Consider the following 22,183-nt stretch of genomic DNA (forward strand, 5'->3'; position numbering starts at 1 on the left):
ATAGCTTTTTTTTTTTTTATAACTAGGTCTATGATCCATCTTGAAATAAGCTTTTTGCATGTTATGAGGTGGGGGCTAAGGTTCTTTTTTCCCCCATATGTATCTAGTTCATAATTTTTTGGAAAAAAGTCCCAAGCTCCATGTGATCTGGTTTCTAGATATCACTCTAACCTCATCTCCCACACTTTCGCCACTCTCCTTGCTCTAGCTGCACTGGTCTCTTTGTCAGCCACAAAAAAAGTAAACAACCACCTCAGGGCCTTTATATGTGTTATTTCTTTGCCTGGAACAGCCTTCTTCTTACCTACTGTCTCCATGGCTGCCTCCAATACTTCCTTAAGGAATATGCTTGTATATCACTTTATCACAGAGGCCTTCTTTAATTTTTCTATATAAAATGTCCCCTTCCCCTGTCATACTCTATCCCACTGTTTTATTTTTCTTCACAGTAGGTGTCACCATCCAACTTACTATATATTTATTTATTGTTGGTCTCTACCATTAAATTGTAAGCTCTATGAGAGCAAAGACTTTGTCCATTTTATTCATTGCTGGACTTCCAGCATCCAGAATAGCAATTGTTTATATACTAGATGCTCAGTAAATCTGATGAATGAATGAAATCTCAAGCATCAAACACTCCCATAAGCTTTACTTGGTCCCAATTTACCCCAAACTGCCAGATGCTGCTCTTTTTTCTAGTCTCAGGGTATCCTGTGCAGAGCTATTTACATGGATTTCTCTTTCACTGCAAGTAAAATTACAGCACTGTCTCTCAATAAGTTTAAAAAAAATCAAGGTAAAAGGGAACTGTTCCATTATGAAGAAGAATCGAATAATGACACATTAGAAGGAAAATGGAATACCAGTTATTTCACAAAGATAATTACACATTATTTTGTACCAATCTAACTGACTTAAAAATATTCATGAGGTTCAAAATTATTTCAGTTATTAATGAGAATATTCTGGAGAAGTCAATGGGTTTAAACATCTATTCGTGAAAGAGTAGTAACTGAACTAAATTTAGTTTAAAAGGAAGTTTTACAAAGCTCCTATTCCCATTGCCTTAAAAACATAATTCACCTAAGAAATGTCTAACTTTTATACCAAATGTCAACAATTACTTCAACCTTTTATATAACAGATATTAATAGAACACTTCAAAATTCTGCTAGAATGATAGGAACATTATACTAATAATCTTTAGATCAGTGGTTCTCAAACTTTAGTGTGTATCAGAATTACTGAAAGGACTTGTTAAAACAAAGGTTGCTGGGCTCCGCCATTCAGTAGGTCTGGATTACATTTAGAACAAGTCCTCAGTGATGCTGATATTACTAGTTTAGAGACTGCACTCTGAGAACTGCTCTAGGCAAAGTTTTTGTGTGATCTGTTCAGTGATATTTAAACTAAAACAATACAGTAAAGGTTAAATGACATATTGCTGCTTTAATATTTAACAAGTTGAGAAGAATCTGAGAACTGTCACGGTCAGGCTCCTATTGTACTTCACCACCTGGTCACATACGTAGAAGTGATGGGCTGTGATCTTGGCCTGGGACACTCAGTGTTTCAGGGGGATCTGACATACCTGCCTGTTGGCTGTACTAAGAACGGGTCCAACCACTGATCACTTCCAAAACAGCAAATGTTCTACTGCCGTAACTGCACTGTCCATAATTTACAGTGGTATCAAGTAGTAGTAGCAACAGTATAAACAGTGCTCCACATCCAGTTCAAAAGTATTTGATAGCGGCCAAAAAGGGAAAAATATCACAGCTTTTTTCATGGTATGAAAGACTACAAATCACAGAATTAAATACTAATCTGCCTAAAATAAGCCAAAAAAAAAAAGGGCAGAATCATATACAAATTCAGTATAGAATCATTTATTCTATACAACTTTCAGAGAGTAAAAGGGATAGTTATGACGTATATACATTCAAGCTTTAAAAGTGCTGAAAAGCAACAGCTGAAACCGCTTGAACTGGCTCAGCTGATTTATTTAGTAGAGCAGCATATTACTGTTAAAGTGGCTTCTGCGTAAGGTTTCTTAAAGGAAAGCCAATCCAGGGCTTCTGCTAATGAGAAAAGTAAAGACTTTTACAAATAATAAATCTTAGTAAATACGTATTTTCTTACAGTAGCTATGGAATTTCACATGGCATAGCATTCATAATTTCAATGTTTAATTTAAACTTAAGTAAAGTCTACTGGACCCAAAGCTGAAGAAAAATACAGTGAAGATTAAAACTCTTCGATCCAAGAGTATAATTTAATGTCTTATTAAATTAGTAACATAAATGATACTGGTTTTTATTGATGCCATTTCCTTACTAGCACTTAGGATGCTGGCAATGAAAACAACTCACTGCAGTTTTAGTTAAAAATAGGACCACAATCGTTGTTTGCGTCAACAACTGTATCTACTGCCAATCTACTGTACGTTAGCAAATACAAAGATGAGTTTTCAGAAACACTACACTTCTTTCAGTTTTTTGTGATGCTCAAGGAAATTTCTGAGTTACTGAAGCAAAAGCTTTTCGATCATTTTGTACCTACTGTGAAAGAAAGTTTCAGAAAAACAAGAATTGCCCAAAGATAGCAATTTCTTCTGCTATATGAGTATAACTTACTACTTAACTTAATATGAATACCTTAGTTTGGCCAGTCAATCAAGATACAATCCAGAAGTTTAACAGCAGATATATTATGACTATGGTATATTCCCCTGGCCAATGAGTGAATTCTCATCCCAGTGTGGGATAATTTCAGGATTCTTTTGCTCTTAAAGATACAGTCCATACTCTTTCAAAGAAAAGAATTAAGACTGTCTCCCTACAAAAAGGAATGAACCTGGGGAAAACTCTGGTTAAGTGTCATTATAGGAAGACTATTCAGAGGACAAATACTTCACTGGAAATATAAGTTGTTTTGATAATGCCTTCTTCATTAAATGCCAATAGCAAGTTACCAAGACAGAAAAAAAAAGAATAATTGATAATGTTAAGCTAATCAAATATTAGGTGATTAACGAAATTATTTCAAGTGTCGATAACCAAGAGATGACTTAAGAATGGCCTATAATCACTAACTTAACCTGAAAATAAATGAATCTGGCATTAAAACACAAAACATGTAACATTATTTGTCAAATGTGTTACAACCAACAGTCATTGCTGTTGCAAAAACCATACACAGCATACTATCATAGAGGGAAAAAAGCAGCATCAATGTAAGCCAGATATCAGAAACAAGAGATCAAAGACAATTTTTAAAATTCACAACTTCTGTTTAAAATACAGTTGGATTTAGAATACCCTAAATAAAGATATCAATGAAAATGTTCATTAATACTGGCCCTGCAGCTAATGACAATGCAGCACTCATTTGATTAGTATGACAGCTTTGATTTTACAGTTGTTTTAAGTTCAATATTTTTTAAATAAATAAGTGAATTTTCTTAATATTTTTAAAAGGAAACTTAAGAGACAATTATCATATAAGGTATCACCATTTTAAAGAGAGAAAATTGCTATTTAAGTTATAGGCACAATGGTTCAAAAATTTCTATAAAAACAGTACTTTAATGCAGAAACTGTCCCCCACTCTAATTTCCTAATAAGAGCTAGTCTGTACAGTGAAATAATTAATCTATTCATATTTCTGAAAAGGACGTAAAAATCATGTAAAGGAATTGTAGGTCTGATTTATCATATTGTAATAGTGTTATGACATACTAGAGAATATAGTTTGTTTTAGGAATACCTTATACTATTCTTTTAACTAAATTACATATATCATAGTGGAATATTTCATACAATGGTGAAGTTAAAATCTCTTTTGGTATCAAAAAAAGTAACATGTAAGAGTCTAGAAAAATCTGAAAATTAAAACACTGAATTTTAGGGCCAGAAGAGTCCATGAGCACATTATGTTAACCTTTACTACCTTAAAAGAATACTACAGCTATCAGTGTCATCAGATGATTGCAAAGACAACCAATTATTACGGAGGAGTCTAAATTTCTATGGAACAGTAGAGAGAAAACATGTAGTTGTTCCCGGCTTTAAAGAAAACTTACTTCAAACTCAGTACATACTAGCAATAGAAGGAGGTTACCTGACTACTAGTTTCACTTATGGCTTCCAGGAGTTTTTCAACTGCTGCCTGTAGTCGACAGCTAATATTCAGCATAAGTTCTTCATTTTCAGGATCTATTTCAGTTCCAGCAAAACCACTCCTTATGAGCCGTTGTGACAGCTCCGTTCCTTCCTCAGTTACTTTTGACCACATGCTACTGTCACTTCTTGGCATATCACTTCCAGAATAAGAGGGTATCGATTCATCTGTAACTAGAATAATAGTATTTAAAGGCATAAATCAATTATAATTAATTATAGTAAAGAAGGTTACAAAATAAAATCAAATTAAAACTTGAAATAATTGAAGCTACAAGTTATTTAATAACACTGCAACAAAATCCATAAAATGGACAAATACAGAACATTATTTGATAACCAAATAGATAAAAATAAGGATAATGCTATGCTAATAGTGCTTTGCAGAAATTAATATTTGGGTTATTTAGCATTTTTTCTTTGATTAAACTTTTAAAATAACTTTCAACAGATATTTACTAAGTGCCCACTATGTAGGGTTTACCAAGTAATGGAGACACATGAGAAGTGACAAGATCTGCATCCCATCCTCAAGGACTTTACATATAGTGCAATGAGAAAACAAACAGATAAACCCCCACGTGAAAAGTAAAATATTGTGCACGGGATGTTCCTGGTGTATGAAACACAGAAGTACTTGATCTTGTGTGCAGCAGACCCTCTGATTTCTGACACCACGCTGGGCAGCATCGCCTGCTCCGGGTAGGCAGTAAAGGTGACTAAGATCATTTTGCAGTTTGCTGTTTTTGCAAGAGGTATAGTGGGAAGAGGGTAGACTAATGAGCAGTTCTAACTTAACTATGGAATTATGCATCCTACTATTCTCCGTTTCCCCGAAAATAAGACCTAGCCCGACCGTCAGCTCTAATGCGTCTTTTAGAACAAAAATTAATATAAGATCCAGTATTATATTATACTATATTATATTATATAATATTATACCTGGTCTTATTTTACTATAATTTTAGTTTATATTAATTTTTGCTCCAAAAGACGCATTAGAGCTGACGGTCTGGCTAGGTCTTATTTTTGGGGAAACACGGTATTTCTAATGTAAAAAAAATTGAGTTTATATGGGCAGATGATAAGCTTTGGAAGTGTTTGAACTGAAATAAAGGCATAGGTTATTCATTGCTGCCATGAAATACAGTACTCATCCATGGCGGCAAGCTATAACCCAACAGTGAAATTTCCTGAAGAGGAATTATCTATTCTTTCATTACACACAGTAATATTTCTTATTAGTAACTATACAAGGTAACACATTAAAAGCACCTGAAACTTTAATTTTCAAAGCATATGGAATAAACATTGACTTTGACACAGTCAGACAAGAGAGTAAGAGCTATTTATTAAAATGTCTTGCTAAAGTAGCTTGTGTCACATTGAGTTTTCTCAATCTCGTGTACCAACAATAACAGATGTAGTTCTCACAAGATCTGAATTCAACAGAATTCAATATTCACTAAGCACCTCCTCTGTACGAGTCACTGGATGAAAAATTCAAAACTGCATTCTAGGATATAATTTTAAATGTTTCCTATTACATAGGTATATCTAATTCTTGGTGTAACAGCTAATACAATTTTCACTTTGTATTCTTATTCTCAAAATTAAAAAACAGATAACTAGACTGGTATTTACTTTATTATCCCACTTATTCAAAATGGAATGTCTTAATAGGGATTAATAGTTTATAAATATTCCTCAGTTCAAAATGATCTTGGCATTCAAAATGAATTAAGATAAAGGGCAGTACAATGTACATTACAAAGTTACTAAATCAAAGTAGTCTATAAAATAAATGATATTTTTGAAGGAGTTATTAAAGCAAGATATATTAATAGTTTATAATAGGTATTCAAAAAAAGAACACCTATACTGTATAGCATCTTTATCTGATGCTATAAAATTCATTAAATGCATTCTAGTGATAATTTCTTTCTAATGCATACAGAGAACAGAACAAATCTGAGGAACGAGAACAGTCTCATATTAAAGAAAGCCAAGGCTTTATAGGGTGAAAGTATGTGGAGAAGTGAAGATGAGGCAGGGGAAGAGCTGAAAGAAAGCAGCTGGAAAGCAGGGGATCTAAGTTGCAAATGGTCTTAAATTTCATAGGAAACTTAGGGTTTTCACTATTAATAATGGGGAGGTAAATTATTTTTTTGAGCTGGAAGATAATATCCAATCGTTGAATCAGGAAGCAAATTGCAGCAATGCAGTGGAAGGGTTGGAGGAGGAGGAGACTGGTCAGAAGGCTATTTCAATTGCCCAGATGAGAAATGTTAGACATGACATAAGATGGAGGTGGATGGGGCATAGGTTGGAGAAGACTAAATGTTTAAGACAAGGGAGAAAGAAAAGTAGTAAAAGATGAGTCTAGGTTTCCACCTTACATGATTCTTAGATGACAGAAGAGCTGTTACTAAAAAATCAGGAGAAAGGGTACAGAGTTTAGGTATGAAAATCGATTAGACTGAAATATTAATGGGCTATGTACAGGAAAAGAGTCAACTTTTGGAAATTTGGGTCTACAGAAACTTAGGAATCATTTGTAGAAAGGTGAAAGTCAAAACCTTGGAAATGGATACATTTGTTCAGGAGCAATACTTAGTGAGAGGAAGACAAACCAAGTTGGAGCATATGTACACAATAAGTTAACAAAACCAGTGTAAAAAAACTATCAGAGAAAGACAGGAGATATTCCAGGAGACAAAAAGAGAACGTTGTAAAAAGGCAGAGATTCCAATAATGTTATTTGTCTAGAAAGTCAAACAGGACAGGGACTGAGAAGATGCTATTGGATTTGAAAACTGGCAGGTCACTGTTGTCCTTGAGCGAGCAGCTTTGCTACCATAGGAACAGAAACCAAAGCTGGCAGAGGCAGGAGCCAGTCTAATCTCTCATCTAGTCTATCGATATTTCCCTTGAGCCGGGGAAGAAAAGATGAGTAAAACCAACATGAGCCATTTTTTTCTTTTAGTATTATGAACATATTAGCATGTTCTTGGGTACAGAGAAGGAATTAATGGTGAGGAAAAGATTGAAGATACTGTGTACTATATGGGAGCAAATCTCAAGCACAAAATACAGAGATTAAAACAAAATGGCTTATAACAGGCCACTAATTTTTTTAAATGGCTAAAGAACAAAATAGATATTAAAGTACCTAGAAAAAAAAAAGAAGATATCAACTAGCTTAATGTATTTTATTAATAACATTTTGAAGATATAAACAAAAATAATCCGAATATGTTCCAATGAAGAAACAACTTTTTTTGTTTATTCCAATGAAATAAAGGAATAAGAAAGACATCAAACTTGCACTTTATTTATAATGACTAGTTTTGGGGGGAATCAGAGAATAATATAAATCAACAGGGCAATTTCATAACATGCCAGCAGAAATCTCAGAATGGTCAGTTTGGTGTTTAGAATCATGATTTCAGATTGCTGAACCACTCAGGCCTGTGTCTTAAAAATAGCAAATAACATTTATCCAAAGTCCTTTAGTTATTTACTTCATGGACTACACCATGTTCATTCCATATAGATAACAAGCTTCTCAGGCTGAAGCAGGGCGGGTGATATGAGAGAGCATTCCTCTGCCCCAACGGCCCTCTGAAGCTCTCTAGGGCTCCAACTGGAAACTACTGATTCTAGTCTGACTCTTCAACCTGACCCATGAAAAAACTCCGCTGAGGCCGTGGGAGACTAGATTTGCTCAAGGTCACAATTAGCTAGAACAAGAATCAAAGGCCTTCTAATTACTAATCCAGCATTCTTTCTAAAACATCGCACTGCTCCCAACGGAAACTGTAGGAATGAGATTCAATCTTTGGCTGCCGAAGGGAGAGGTATGCATTCTACCGGTGAACCATCACAGGGCAGGCCTCAAGGAAATTTTCTTTCAACACACCCTAGTCTAATATTCACTAAAGTTCAAGTGATTTCACACTGGCTCAAAACGGCCGTTTAATTTCATAAGCCAGGTTACTCTTATGAGGAAGCAAACATTAACAAATCAATTATTTGTTTTTTTAGAGAGTTAGTTAACAAGTCCATACTTGTTTAAAATCTAAACAAGTTCAGACTTGAAGGCTGAAAATAGATCACAAGTGCTATCTACAACACAAAGTCATATATGAAAACGGAAAAGTGGAACTGGCTTCATAATCAGATTAAGAATGAACTTTTCCTGTTATATTAACTAAGACGAAAGATTTCAAAAGTTCATTTTAGTTTGTACAATAATGCATCCATTAAGAATATGAAGGAACGTCAGAAAAAATTCTTACATATGAAAGTGTCATTATTTTAAGGGCAGTATTTTCTTCAAAGTTTATGAGAAAATTCCAAGTTTTAAATGATAATTCAATATTTCCTTAAAGATGCAATATGGATCTAAGTGTCTCCAAGTGATATTAATAGTCACCCTAATTTTATTAGTAAAACTAGCATGTCATTGTTAAACACAAAAACAAAGACCGAGTAATTAAATACTAAGTGCATATTATAACCAATGATGCTAGTAACAGCAAAATTCTTATCTCTGCTCAATGTTCTATATACTGTATTACTTGATTGTGGATTTAATTTTTCCTCTTGTATCTTAATATTATTCTTTCAGAATCAGTTAATAGTTAAATAATTAAATTTTAAAGGTTTAATTGATAAAAATATACATAAAGTGGTTTTAAATAAAATATTAAGTACTGTGACTTTATCTTGCCTTGAATTAGAACCTCAGTGCCTACTTTACTAGACTGTGAATTGCTATAAAGCACAGAGCACAGAGAAATTGCTCAATAAATGTCTGTAGAATTGAACTGATGAAACTGCTTATAACTGAAAAACTACTCTATTATTGCATATCTTAAAATAGGATGTAGATATATTTAATCTATAAGGGGGGATTTAGATGTAACCATGTGAGAAAGTAGGAGTAGATCAGATGTCCCTTTAGGTCTGTTTTCTCACAGAAAATGAACATAAACATAATCCTCTGTGCTTGCATTAAATTACCAATTTAATCCTTCTACAACTATGGGGACACTGCACTGGAAATGAGTTTGCTGTCTTTTAAGGTATGTTGTTTGCTGAGCACTTCAGCAACCCATTTGAGAAAGGTCTAAGAGAACTGCTAACAAAAATGGCACAAAATATTTTTGTAATCTACAGAACATTCCTCAGTGTGCATTTTGAATATGGTTTAGGTCTTACCAGTAAAATAGGAACCCCCACCGCTGATGGTTAAGTGAAACCATCTCTGAAACACTTGTTTTAGTATATGTGCTGCCGAAGCAAGCACAAAAACACTTGTTTTAAAAAAGTATAATTTCATAAACACTCTCACAATGAGACAAAAAAAAATACTACTTAATTCTTTGATATACATCAACATTCATACACAAATATAAAGCAGCCCTTGATTGAGAGCTTAAGGGAGAGTAAAATTAGTTTGAAAAAAACTTCTAACAAAGTTTGAAAAGAATGATTTGGAAGTTTTAAAATATATTATTATTTCAGGTCTTAACTTTACTAACAGCAATTTTTAAAATTATCTTTGAACTCGACTGAGGTGTTTTAAAATTCATTTTACTTAAAATTCCAAATCTAGCTTTTTTCTGCACTTAGAAACATGCTACTGGCTAACTTGGAATTAGGCCAACCTGTAAATGGGATAATTTCTTGTCATTTCTCCACATGAAACTTAACAAACAGAAAGCTCTCAAAAATTGCATAAACAGGCATTTTTAGAATGCTGGCCTCTAACTGGGGGAAGTGCTTGGGTGTGGAAAGGTAGTGAAGTCTGGGCTCGATCTTCTGATCCAAGTGCCAGACAGACCCTATCTTTCTCCATCTGACAAAAACTTTCTCCCCCTATGACTTTCTGATTCCCTCTCTAGTAAGGATCAAAGAACTGAAAAAACAGGAGAGACTGGAGTTCAGCAATGTGAAAGTAAGAAACTCAAAGAGCCCAGTCCACACAGCTAGAAGAAGACAGTTAGGAACAGCTACGTCATGTTAGGATCTGATCTCCAGATTCACACATTCTGTCATACTTTTCCACTTTTCCAAAAGGAAGAAAGGACCTAGCAGAGGGTAGTCCAAAAACAAGTTCAAACCTTGGACTTCTTATAAAGACTAATCTAACCATCTCAACAGGTATGTGAAACTGATGTCTGATTCTTAAAAGCTCTTTATTTCTAATCTTTCCTTAATTTACAGTGTGGTGCTAGGATGTTGCCTTTACCTCATGTATATTACCTCAGGTAAGAGTTCTGACTGGTGATATGAAACTTTTCTTTTATAGGTGGAGAAATTAAATAGCCTCTGGTTTATGTAGCACAATAGCAACCCTGAGTATATGTAATGACAACTCTAAAATACCCCCTTGCAAATGCTGTACAATAACGGTGTTTTGAGAAGAGTGGCTCTAAGGCATTTGTGTTTAGAGGTCTTCAGTTAGAAAATACTTTAATATATTCTCTTCTGTATTTTCAACACATAGCAATGTACCTCAAACACCAAGATTTATTTAAAATTATGATACTTTCAATAGCATATAAAACCCATACCTCCTGTGTGTTCCTCATGGACACGTGACTTTATAGGTGCCTCTGCTTCTGACCTCCAAATCAGACTGGAAGATGACTGGCCTTTACTAGATCTATCCAGAATACCAAGGACATGGCGCCCAATTGTTTCTTCAACAGCTGCTGTAGTCTTTACAACTTCTAAGAGGATCTTCAGAAGTCTGTTATTAGCTTTCTGGAGTGCATACCTATAGAAATAAAGAAATATGTATGAAAATGTTTAATCTTTTTAAAGTAAACACTTTGCTTACATCCTACAAAAAATGCACAAAACATTTTACTTAAACATAAAATATCATATGATCCTCTCTGTTAAAATAATATAGAATAGCACCTACAATCAAGTGCTTTTTGTTTTTTTATTTTATACATTTAAAAGTTTCCAGATTAATGGAAAGAGAACTGACTCTGGGTGGTGAACACACAATGTGAGATATAGATAATATATCAGAGAATTGTACACCTGAAATCTATGTAACTTTACTAACAATTGTCACCCCAATAAACTAACTGAAAAAAAAAAAAAGTTTCCAGATTAAAAGAAAAATTTAAGGAGATGCAAAGGTTAAGTTTTAAAAGGTGTGACAGTCCCCAACCCAAGCAAATGCAAGTTACTGAGCTGGTAATACCATTCTTGGTTATTCATGTATGTTTTACATTTAATTTCTTTGTATGTCAAACAATCTATTTAAAAATATGATTTAAAAAAATCCACCAGAAAAAAAATGTGTATTTCTATAACTTAATGGCAATGATCCAGATGATTAAATTACAAAAATTGGCAGAGACCTGTTTTTAAAAAGGTCTACTGTGCAATTTCACTATCTGTTAATACCAGAGGGAATATCATAGGACGTTATATCTGATCCAGAGACAGAAACTTCTCAAGTTACATACACCAGTCATTTCAACCAGTAGAAGGAAACTATTTTGAACGAAATGAAATTAATGGTGTCTCTTTTTTTAAAAGACAAATAATACATTCTTATTTTTAAACAATTAGAAAATACTGCTAACCACCCACCAAAATATCTCAGCACTCAAAGAGATAATCACCATTAACATTTTAATGCCTATCCTTCTAGCTATTCCCCCCGCTGCCCACTATTTCTCTCATAAATATATATATTCTAAAAACAAAAATGGGATTATCACGGACAAAGTATTTTTGTAAGCTTTCTTTTTTGCTTAACACAGACATCTTTCCATGTCAAGAAATATAATTCCATAAATGATGATTCAGAAAATTATCTGATTAATCTTCTTTCTGAACAAATAAACAACTAAACAATTCTCTTGTCCTAACAGCTTAATTCAACAAAGGAACCACTACAGTGGCACACTTTATATTTACTGCACACAGACCTAAAAAGAGACTTTCATGGTAAAGGTCCTCTGCCTTAAGATAATTTCCTCTCGCAGTTTCACAGTGTGAGAGATCACCAACACCAGGTTAAAGGGTATCTGTTTTCATATGCACATGACATAACTATTTTAAGACAGGGTAATAAATGCAGACGTTTTCCTTCAGTATTTGTCAAGTGAAAGAGGCAGTTCTATTTTTGCACCTAGATCAAGTTCTCTACTTACATAAACAAGGATATGAAAAATAAAACTCTAAATAATCTAGTTAGTAATTGTTAAGTCAAGGGTTTTATTTCTTTAACTTTTCCTGAGATTTTGTTTAAGCCCCAACACTTTCGGACTATATTATGTTGAAAATGTTTCTACATAAGAGAAATGATTAAAATTAATATGATGGTAAAAAGAAATATATGGTTATTAATTTATCAGCACTCAATATAAAAATTCCTAATAATTAAACACTGCATAATTTAAAAAATATACCTAATTGAGATAAATCATATAAAATAAACACATTGTTTATTTTATATTGCCATGGTAACTCTAATTTTCATACACTGTCTTTCTTGTTTGAGTCCCATATTGACTGTGTTCCATACTGATGATCCAGTGGGGAAGCCAAAATCTTAGGGGCCACATTCCTCCCTGCAAGCTGAGGAAGGAGGTTAGGAGGACACAGAGGGGTGACAGTCACAGAGATTGGAAAAGGAGGAAATTAAGTTAGTAGGTATTAGTTTTAATTTAAAAGTAAAGACACTATTTTCATTTAAACAAATTTTAAAATATTGTGCATAAAGTCCTTAATATTAATGTGGGATAACTATCCTCATTTAATATTTTACATTTTTATACTAACCTCTACAAAATCCAAGTAGTTTTGTTAACATTGGATCATTAATTATTCCTCTATAAAACTGAGACATGGATTAAAAGTTCTCATCTGTTATGCAGTAAATACGTGAAAGAAGCTACATGTGGACTATCACACTTAATTTTTTCTCATCATAAATTAAGCAGGGGGTAACTTATACTGAATGTTATGTCCATACAGTGAAGGAATAAAATCCTAAGTACAATTGTGTCAAAAAATGGCCTAAGAATAAAATAAAATTAGTCAAGAAAGGTTCAGTAACCAAATAATGCCTTAAGATTTACTGAGTTAATATTTGATCAGTATCTGTTAAAAAACTACTTTATTTACAAAAAATTTAAAAATACTTGTTTGTCTATTTAAATGACCAAAATTATTAATCTTTGCATACAGAGTATAATGTATAAATATCAAAGATAAAAATAAGGACAAATAAAGTTTGTAATACTGAAACAACTATTTTAATTCATTTTGTGCTAAAAAAAAAAATACACATTCTGTATACCTCTCATAGGACAGAATATCAGGAGGCACATCTTCAAGTTTTCTGTCCAATTCTTTTTCCTTGAAGGTCTGTTCCTCAACTTCCCCTTCGTTTTCATTTTCATCCTGTTTAAGTTTGTGTAACGGTAGAGAGGATAAGACAGAAAGAAAACCTGTCATCTTGGAAATAGCATGTCAATCCTCTATATTGTTATGAAGCGAAACAGAAACCTCTGCATGCAAATACTGTATGAAATAATATTTAACTATATTTTATCACGAGATTAGCATTATCAAAAACAGATAAAAGACTCCAGTGCACAGACGAAAAACAATTTAATGGTTTAATGGGTTCAAGCTAATGCATGCTATAGTGCGACAATAAAGTTTGTTAGGTTGCTCCTTGGTGAGAAAATAGTTGCTGGCACAGCAATGTCGGATTCAAATTACCTCAATGGAATGTAAGGCATCTTGGCTCCACCTACCTTACATGTAAGCAATCACAAATATTTTAAGCTCAATACCTATAAAACATGTTTCACACCACCAACAAAGACAAACAGATCCTACTGCATTGTCGATCCATTGCTCCTACGTGGGTCAAAGTCCATACTACCTGTGTTTGCGTACTGCTGTGGCGCAGCTCACAACACAGCTTCTCTCTTCCAGCTAGAGACAGCTGCTTTAGTGCTTCCAGCTCCTCTAAAAGCACCCTCTCTCTCTCTGATACCAGGTTTTCATTATCTATTGAGGATCTCTAAATAAGAAAAAAGGTCATGAGAGAATATTGTTTGTGATAGAAGAAAAGGCAGAAATATTAAGCAGATTTCTTTTAACCCCTTGGGACTAACAGATCCTGGTCATACTGCTGATTCATATCCCAAGATAAGGAGTTAAAAGCATATATAAAGTTCAATGCAAAATTTGAAACAAACAAAAAAGCTAATTAAGCCTAAATATTAGGTATTTGTGCAACTCAATTAATATTTTATATATCAATTTTGCATTGAAAACTCAGAAGTTTAAATTCACAAAATGCAATGAAGAAAAGCAAAATTAATTTTTCCAAATGACTTTGTCAACTCCCGATATTCCTATTATAGTATATTTGAAAGAACATATTTCAAGAATTCTGTATTTCTTAGTTCTCCTTTTAGCTTGTTTCCAAAATTAAATTGAATGTTCTAGTAAGAACTTTTATATAAATATTTCTTGCTTTTCTGCAATGATTTTGCGAGTATAGTATATACAGCAATTGGTAAGAATCCAGCTCCCAAATACCACGGAGTTTGTAAATTTAGTCAAGAAAGGGATAAGAACGTTATGTAAATTTACATTTCTCAAATCAAGAAGAGATGTTTCTCTGGAGAAAGCTCCAGAAACATACTACTTCAGATTTCCACTGATGATTTAAAAGACAGATTAAAGATAGATAAAGGTAAACCTTGGGAGATGCTAATTGGTGAACTCACAAAAACTATAAATGAATATGGGAAAACGGAATATAAATTACACCTCAGAACAAAAAATTCCCAAAATTATCAGTGTTTTTGCCCCATATGGTCAGTGGCATGATTAAAAAACAAAAGAAAATAAACAACCTTGTAGCTCCCTTTCCAATGCCTGTAAAAATAAATTAAATGGTAGGAAGACAATGCATTCCAATGTTGAGTCAGAGTTCCCTAACAAGACCTAAGCTGTTGTGCTGCTGAAGTCTGTTCCTGATGTTAAATATTTGTATTTACTCAGATCTTGGCAATAATTTTGACTTTTTTAAAAAAGGCTAAAGAATACTACCATTTTAATTGGGGAAAAAAGGGACTGTAAGCCCCATACCTGGGCTAATTGTTTATTCAGTCTCTTAATCTCTTCTTGTAGCTGTTCCTGGTCTTCTCGCTGTCTCTCCATCTGGCGCATGTGTGCCTGCCTTAACAGTTCCGTTGCCTGTTGATGCTCTTCGTATTGTCGTACAAGTTCCTGCCTCATATCTTCCAATTGTTCTTCATTTAACATTAGCTGTCTAGAAGCATCCATGCTTGATACCAAAATCTCATCACGGATCTGTAGTTAAAAAAAATTCAACCATAACACATTTTGCAGAAATCTGTCAGCATCAATATTTTAAATAAATATGAAAACAATTCTACTATTAACCCACAAAGCACCTAAATAACTTAAAAAAAGATACTTGTCTTTATTATAATTCCAAATCAACATGAAGTTAATTATCATTATATATGTTATTCTCCAAAAGCAAAATAGCTATTTATCACTTAGTTTAGAGGTAATCTAATTTTTAAGGGAGAAGAGTAAGGAAACGTACTCAAGATTCCTTTTATACTTAATGAAGCTAAAACTCCACTATTCCTCTTGACATTTTATGATGGGGAAATAATATAAATGTAATACTTATATTTTAAAATTAAAGTAATGAAACATGAGAAACTTTACCTACTTAATTTATATTATGCAGTGGGCATCACACTACTAGAGACTAGTTTGATAAGAAACAATCTTCAATACATTTAATTTGCAAATAATATACTTTCTCATACTCATGAGAAGTCAACTCCTTAATGGGTTTCTACAAGTACTTCAATTCCTGAAGAGCTACTACTTAAATGAATCATTCTGCTTTGAATAGTTGCTGTTAAAGAGGTTTTCATGAATACCTCACAAGTTTTGCACTATATATAGAGTTGACAATTTTATTTGAATATGCCTCTAACAAGACATAACCTATTCTAAACATCAACCAAAAATTTGAATTTAGATAATTTAAAATAAATGTTTTATTCATACATATTGCTAAATTGTAGTATAATCTTGAACTAAAACAAAATTAATATAGGTATAATTAATGACAGGGTTTTTACCATGCTCAATGAGTGTAAAACAAACAAGAATACTATGAACCAGACCTATTTTACTTAATAATATTAAGTCATTTTTTCATATACCTTACAAATAATACAACACATTCATAATGTGAATCATAAGTCCACACTGAATTTGATATTTTCCTTCTCCATTAAATGACATTACTACTAATATTTTTATAGTGAAGGAAGTCACAACTTTTTGTTTTTCTATTCAAAGAGGCATACTTACAGGTTCTCTGGCTATACATGTTTTCTCACTGCAGAACAGTTCTTCTGAAATAGTCAGTTCATGGTCCTTTGACTCTAGGATATCACCAAGATTATCATTATTTGATAACAGAATTTCCTTTCTATCTTCTCCTAACTCTTTACTAAGTGATTTAAATTCTTCTTTAAATTTCATGTCCATTGTCTCACAAGTCTGAAAATCAACTTGACCCTTTGATAATTTCATTTCATTTAAATAATGTTCTTGCTGACAGAGAGCATGTGCTTGTTTCGATGATGTAACATCTTCTTTTTCCCCAGATATTCTAGACAGTTCAGTTTGTTGAGCAAATGCTACACTCATTGACACAATGACCTAAAGAATAAGGTAAACAAAAAAGGATTAGATTTATAAATACCAGCAGGAATTAAAAATCACTTACCACTCAAACTTATGTGAATTGGAAAAAAGCATGGCCTCATGGTTTTAAGCTAAAAGAAATAATAAAGTGATATGAAGATAAAGAGTCTCTATTTTACAATGAACTGAATGTAAAAGTATTTACTGCTTGCCTTTTTAAATTAAAATAAAAACTCTTACTATGACAGCAATAAATGTTCAGTACAGAAATTAGAAAGAAGGAAATAAAAGCCCTTATATTTTTCTTCCAAGAAAAATCACTATGAACACAGTATTAATCACTATCAATACTTTTCCAAATCCTTTGTCTCTTTACGTATAGATATGAATAATACAGATATGAATTTTTCTTAGAAAAATGTCATATTGTATATTGTAATATGCTTCTACAGCTTAACTACAGTAAATACCTTTTCAAGTTAAGAAATACATTTCTATATAATTTTCCATGGGTTTAAGTTTCACATTATACAAATGTATTACAAATTTATTCAATCGTCTATGTTGAACATTTAGACTAATCCAGTTCTTATACTATTTTAAACACCACTGTGATGAAATCTTTGTAACCGTATCATTGTGCATATCCTTTCTTTCTTATGTCCTTAAAAGAAAAATCCCAGAAGTAAAATACTTGGTTTGTGTGATTGGTAAGTATGATTATAAAATTCAATTAGCTCAATTTCACTTTCCACTACAACTATGATACTAAATCCCTACTTAATTTTGTCCCACCCAACATAGGTACTGAGAAATACTGACCAGCTGCCTTGGCTGTGACAAGTCCAGGCCTTTAAGAACCAAATGTACCAATAACTTTATTTCAAGGCCCATCTCCACAGATAATATGCCATGGGGGAAGCCTGGTTACCACAGTCTAATATAAAGCATGCCTGGAGTGCCTTTGTGCCTCTTGCCCTTTAATCTACTCATTTCCCTGTTGGTCCATGCCATATAACTACATAGACTATTGTTTTCATGCTCTGTCTTGAACCTGATTTGCCTATCTGGGGTCCTGATTCCAACCTGCTTCCTGCTAGCCTTCTTCTTCCCAGATGCTATCTCCTCCAGCTGAATGGAGTCCTGCTTCAGTAAAATAATACTGATGATAATAAGAACAATAATAAAAGCAGCAGCAATTATTTCTTTAATCCTTCTATTATTTCATTTAATCGTCATTATAGGACATTTCATTTATATATCTCATTTATATTTGCTATATTTTGTTTAATCTTACTAGGTAGGTACTATTATTATTACCCCAATTTAGTATATGAGAAAATTAAGAAGAGAGATTAAGTACTTTGACCCCCAAAACACAAAGCAAATAAATGGTGAAAGTTGGGATTCAAAATCCTGTACTCACCTAAGCTCACCTTCTAAAATGTAGTACTATACCATTACCTCCACATCTGAACAAATCTGTTTAGAAGTATAATGCTACACTGCCTTTACGAGGAATAATTATACTATCAATAGTCAATGCTGAGAAAACTGAAGTGTAGCAAGATTAGGAGCCATGTCAAAGGTCTAATCTAATGAACGTTATAGCAGAGATTTGAATCAAAGTGTCTCTAACTCTGTAATAGAGCTCAACTACCTTAAACACTATGTGTTACAATGTTTCTGTCCAGACAATCCCACCACTATATATCCTCTACCAAAATGGCCCTGTTGGATGCCTATGCTAGTTCAGACAACACTAGAATTTGGTAATAATGTTCTAGACACTATGGAAAAAAATGCCCATTATAGCAAAATGTCAAAAAAACAAAGATGAAAGAACTAGGCAATACAGCTTAGCAAAACATACCTTCAATTTTCTCTAACTAGTGTTCAACACCTTAACTTTTTATTTTAATTTCCTGTCTTGAACCTGATCTGCTCTTCTCTTTGTCTCCCAATATGAAGAAGAATGCAAAATGGAAAGTAAAAAAGATTAAAAATATGAAAGAAGCAAAGAGATATGGGACAGAGTGAGAATATTCAACCAACATCTAATCGGAATTTCAGGAAGCTGTGTCAGAGAACAACGGAAAGGAAGTATTTCATGAGATAATGGCTGAGAATATGGAAGACACCACTGCTAAGATTCGAGAAGACCAATGAATCATAGAAGGACAAATAAAGAGAATACCAAAATCAAAAAGAAGATCTTACAGTTTCCAGAGAAAAAAGATGTATTACCTGTGAGGGAACAATTAAACTGACAAGGACTTTCTCAGTAGAAAAAAAGTAAGTCAGAAAATAATAAAATGTTACCCCTTTAAAGTTCTGACATAAAAATAACTGTTAACCCAGAATCAAATGGTCAACAAAATCATGTTTCATAAATAAAAGCAAGTAAGATACAGACATAAACACAAATTAAAAAGTTTACTCAGCCTGATTACAATAGATTGCCAGTAAAAGAACTTCTAAAGGATGTCCCTAAAAAAGCAGAAAAATGCTAGAAGAAAGGCCTAAGATACAAAAATAATAATAGCATTCAAACTTTTTTTGTAAATATGTGGATAAATCTAAACATTGGTGGGTATAAAGCAATAACAATTGTATTTAAATTGTGGAATAAAAGCCCCTAAGACAGAAACTTGTAATTCCAGTCAGCACAAAGAAGTCCACTAGAGCCCCCCTTTCCCACTGATTACAACTAAAAACTGAACAAAGTACAAAAATAACTACCTGAGAACTCTGAAAAGTAAAAACAGCAACAACAACAACAACAACAACAGCAGGCAGACTGCAGAAGAAGCCAAAACTTGAAAAAGAGATCTGTATGGGGAAGGTGAAAAAGAACCTGTAGTCTGAAACTAACTGGGTTGCCTATTTAAAAAAAAAAAAAAAAAAAATCACATTCTCCAGAGAATTATAAGACCCAGAGGCTACACAACATAATATTTAAAATGTTCAATAGACAATTTAAAATTAGATGATATACAATTTGTTGCATATCGAGTTTGTTGCCAGCAGATCTGCTCTAAAAAAATTCTGAAGAAGTTTTTCAGGCTGAAGGGGAAATACCTGAGGGAAACTTAAAAGTTTGAACAGCAGAATACACATTCTTTTCAAATACACAAGAAGCATTCAACTAAATAGAACATATTTGGGACAACAAATTTAAATAAACTGAAGTTATACAGGGTAAGTCTGACCACAAAGAAATTTAAAATTATTGTATTAACTAAAATAAATTAATCAACAGGAAGGTATCTGAAAATCCCAAAGATGTGGAAGTCAAACAACATATTTCTAAATGACCCATGAATAAAAGAGGAGGTCACAAGAGAAATCAATATTTGGATTGAAAGGAATTTGTGGAATACAGCTTAAAGGAGTACTTTAAAGGAAACTTACAGAGCATCAAATGCATACATTAGAAAAGAAAGTGTTATAGGGAATTAGGAAAAAAAAAGCAAATCAAACCCAAAGCAAGCAGAAACAAGTAAATAATAAAGATAAGAACAGTAATCAATTAAAACAAAAACAATAAAAAATACCCCAAAGGCTGGATCCTTGAAAATATCAATACAATCCACAAACTTCTAGCCACACTTATAAGTAGATCCCACAGACACTAAATGACAAAGGAATTCCGTGAACAACTCAACCAACATAAATTCAACAGCTTAGATGATGTGGATCAACTCCTTGAGTAACACAAATTATAAAAGCGCACTCTAAAAGAAATAGATAACCTGATAAAACAAAACCTATGAAAGAAATTGGATTCATAGGTTAAAAAAAAACCAAACCTCCAACAAGGAAAACTACAGGCCTACCTGGATTCACTAGTAAATTCTATAAAATATTTAAGGATGAAATAATACCAATTCTACATAAATTCTTCCAGAAAATAGAAGAAGAGGGAATACAGGTTAACATTTTACGAGGCTGACACTATCCTGTATCAAAACCAAAGACCTTACAAGAAAAACAAAACTATGGATAATGTTCTTCATGAATACAGACAGCAATATCCTTGATAAAATACTGGGGGTACCACAAAAATGTATACACATTTTAAGAGATGTTATCTATGATTATTCGAAGTTGAATTGAATTACGGTAGCAATGTGTAGTATGGCATTCACTCAAAAGATGGCATTGATCAAATGAATGCTAGCATCACCATGTGACAGACAGGACAGTCAAAGAAAATGGTGGAAGCACTGGTTGTTGTTTGAAGAGTGCAAGGCCATTTTAAGTGGTATTTGAAATTCAAGAACATTGCAGAAGTACGACAATGGAGGCATGAGTATGCAACAGAACCTCCAATTTAATACCCCTTGACTTCTACCTATAGGGGACCTTAAAGAATGTGGTGTAGTGTAGAAAACCAGCTACACTGGCAATAGCTCGGGAAGAAATTGAAATAGCATGCACAGCGATACAGGTGGACACTGGTCAGGGCTGCTCAAGCAGTAGTTTGCCATAGTCAGAAGTGTCTGGATGCTGATGGTAACCACTTTGAGCACCTCTTGTAATTGGAGAAGTCGAATGTGACTTGTATTCATCTTTTATTATTGGTATATATTGAGTATTGCAATTTTAATTGTACAGTTTTTTCCTTTCTTAAAATGTGTATATATATTTTGGCACCCTCTGTAGTAGCAAATAGAATCCAGCCTATAAAAAAGAGGAGAATGTCTCCAAAGGGTCATGAAGAAACTCGGGGGGTAATGGAAATGTTTTATATCTTCACTGGGGTGTTAGTTTCATAACTGTAAACTGTTAAAACTCATCAAAACTGGTGAATTTCATTGTATCTAAATTATACCTCAATAAAGATAATTACAAACAAAAAACAAAAATATGACCAGTATGTTAGGTCACAAAGGAACTTTTTGAAATTTTGAAAAATTGTTATCATAATGACCACTTTCTTTTGTATATGCATTTATATTAGAAATGAGTAACAAATGAAAGAACTATGTGGACTGGAAACAAAAAAAAAAGATTCAGCTATCTTTTTAGTCTCACTTTTCTACTCACTATACCAATCTAACCAAATTCCAACTGTTCTTACAATTAACTCGGCCTACTCCGTGCCTGTGTAGGTGAACTTAACTGAGGAGAAAAAAAGGAAAATCCAACCAAGCTGATTGGTCTCATTTTAAATTCATAACCACTACCCTTAAAACGGGCCCTTAGTGATACTGGGCAACTCT

The 22,183-nt window shown here is 33.1% G+C and overlaps 1 protein-coding gene across 8 annotated transcripts in view; it reads right to left on the minus strand.

Moving 5' to 3' along the window:
- The window catches only part of AKAP9 (A-kinase anchoring protein 9), a 144,201-nt gene that overhangs the window by 53,467 nt on the left and 68,551 nt on the right, over positions 1-22,183 (minus strand). For 4 of the 8 annotated variants that reach the window (XM_019716634.3, XM_019716627.3, XM_019716620.3 and 1 more), the window contains 7 exons: positions 16,617-16,970; positions 15,342-15,566; positions 14,122-14,262; positions 13,528-13,631; positions 12,708-12,803; positions 10,769-10,974; positions 4,126-4,358 (listed from right to left, as the gene is read on the minus strand). In XM_019716634.3, the coding sequence (XP_019572193.3) occupies positions 4,126-4,358; positions 10,769-10,974; positions 12,708-12,803; positions 13,528-13,631; positions 14,122-14,262; positions 15,342-15,566; positions 16,617-16,970 (1,359 nt within the window). The remainder of the gene's footprint in view (positions 1-4,125; positions 4,359-10,768; positions 10,975-12,707; positions 12,804-13,527; positions 13,632-14,121; positions 14,263-15,341; positions 15,567-16,616; positions 16,971-22,183) is intronic. The other 4 variants (XM_019716652.3, XM_019716642.3, XM_019716663.3 and 1 more) reach the window with 3 other exon arrangements.

Source organism: Rhinolophus sinicus, chromosome 4 (assembly GCF_057876585.1).
Source record: "Rhinolophus sinicus isolate RSI-liver-muscle chromosome 4, RSI-T2T, whole genome shotgun sequence".
In the NCBI taxonomy this organism is placed as follows: Eukaryota; Metazoa; Chordata; class Mammalia; order Chiroptera; family Rhinolophidae; genus Rhinolophus; species Rhinolophus sinicus.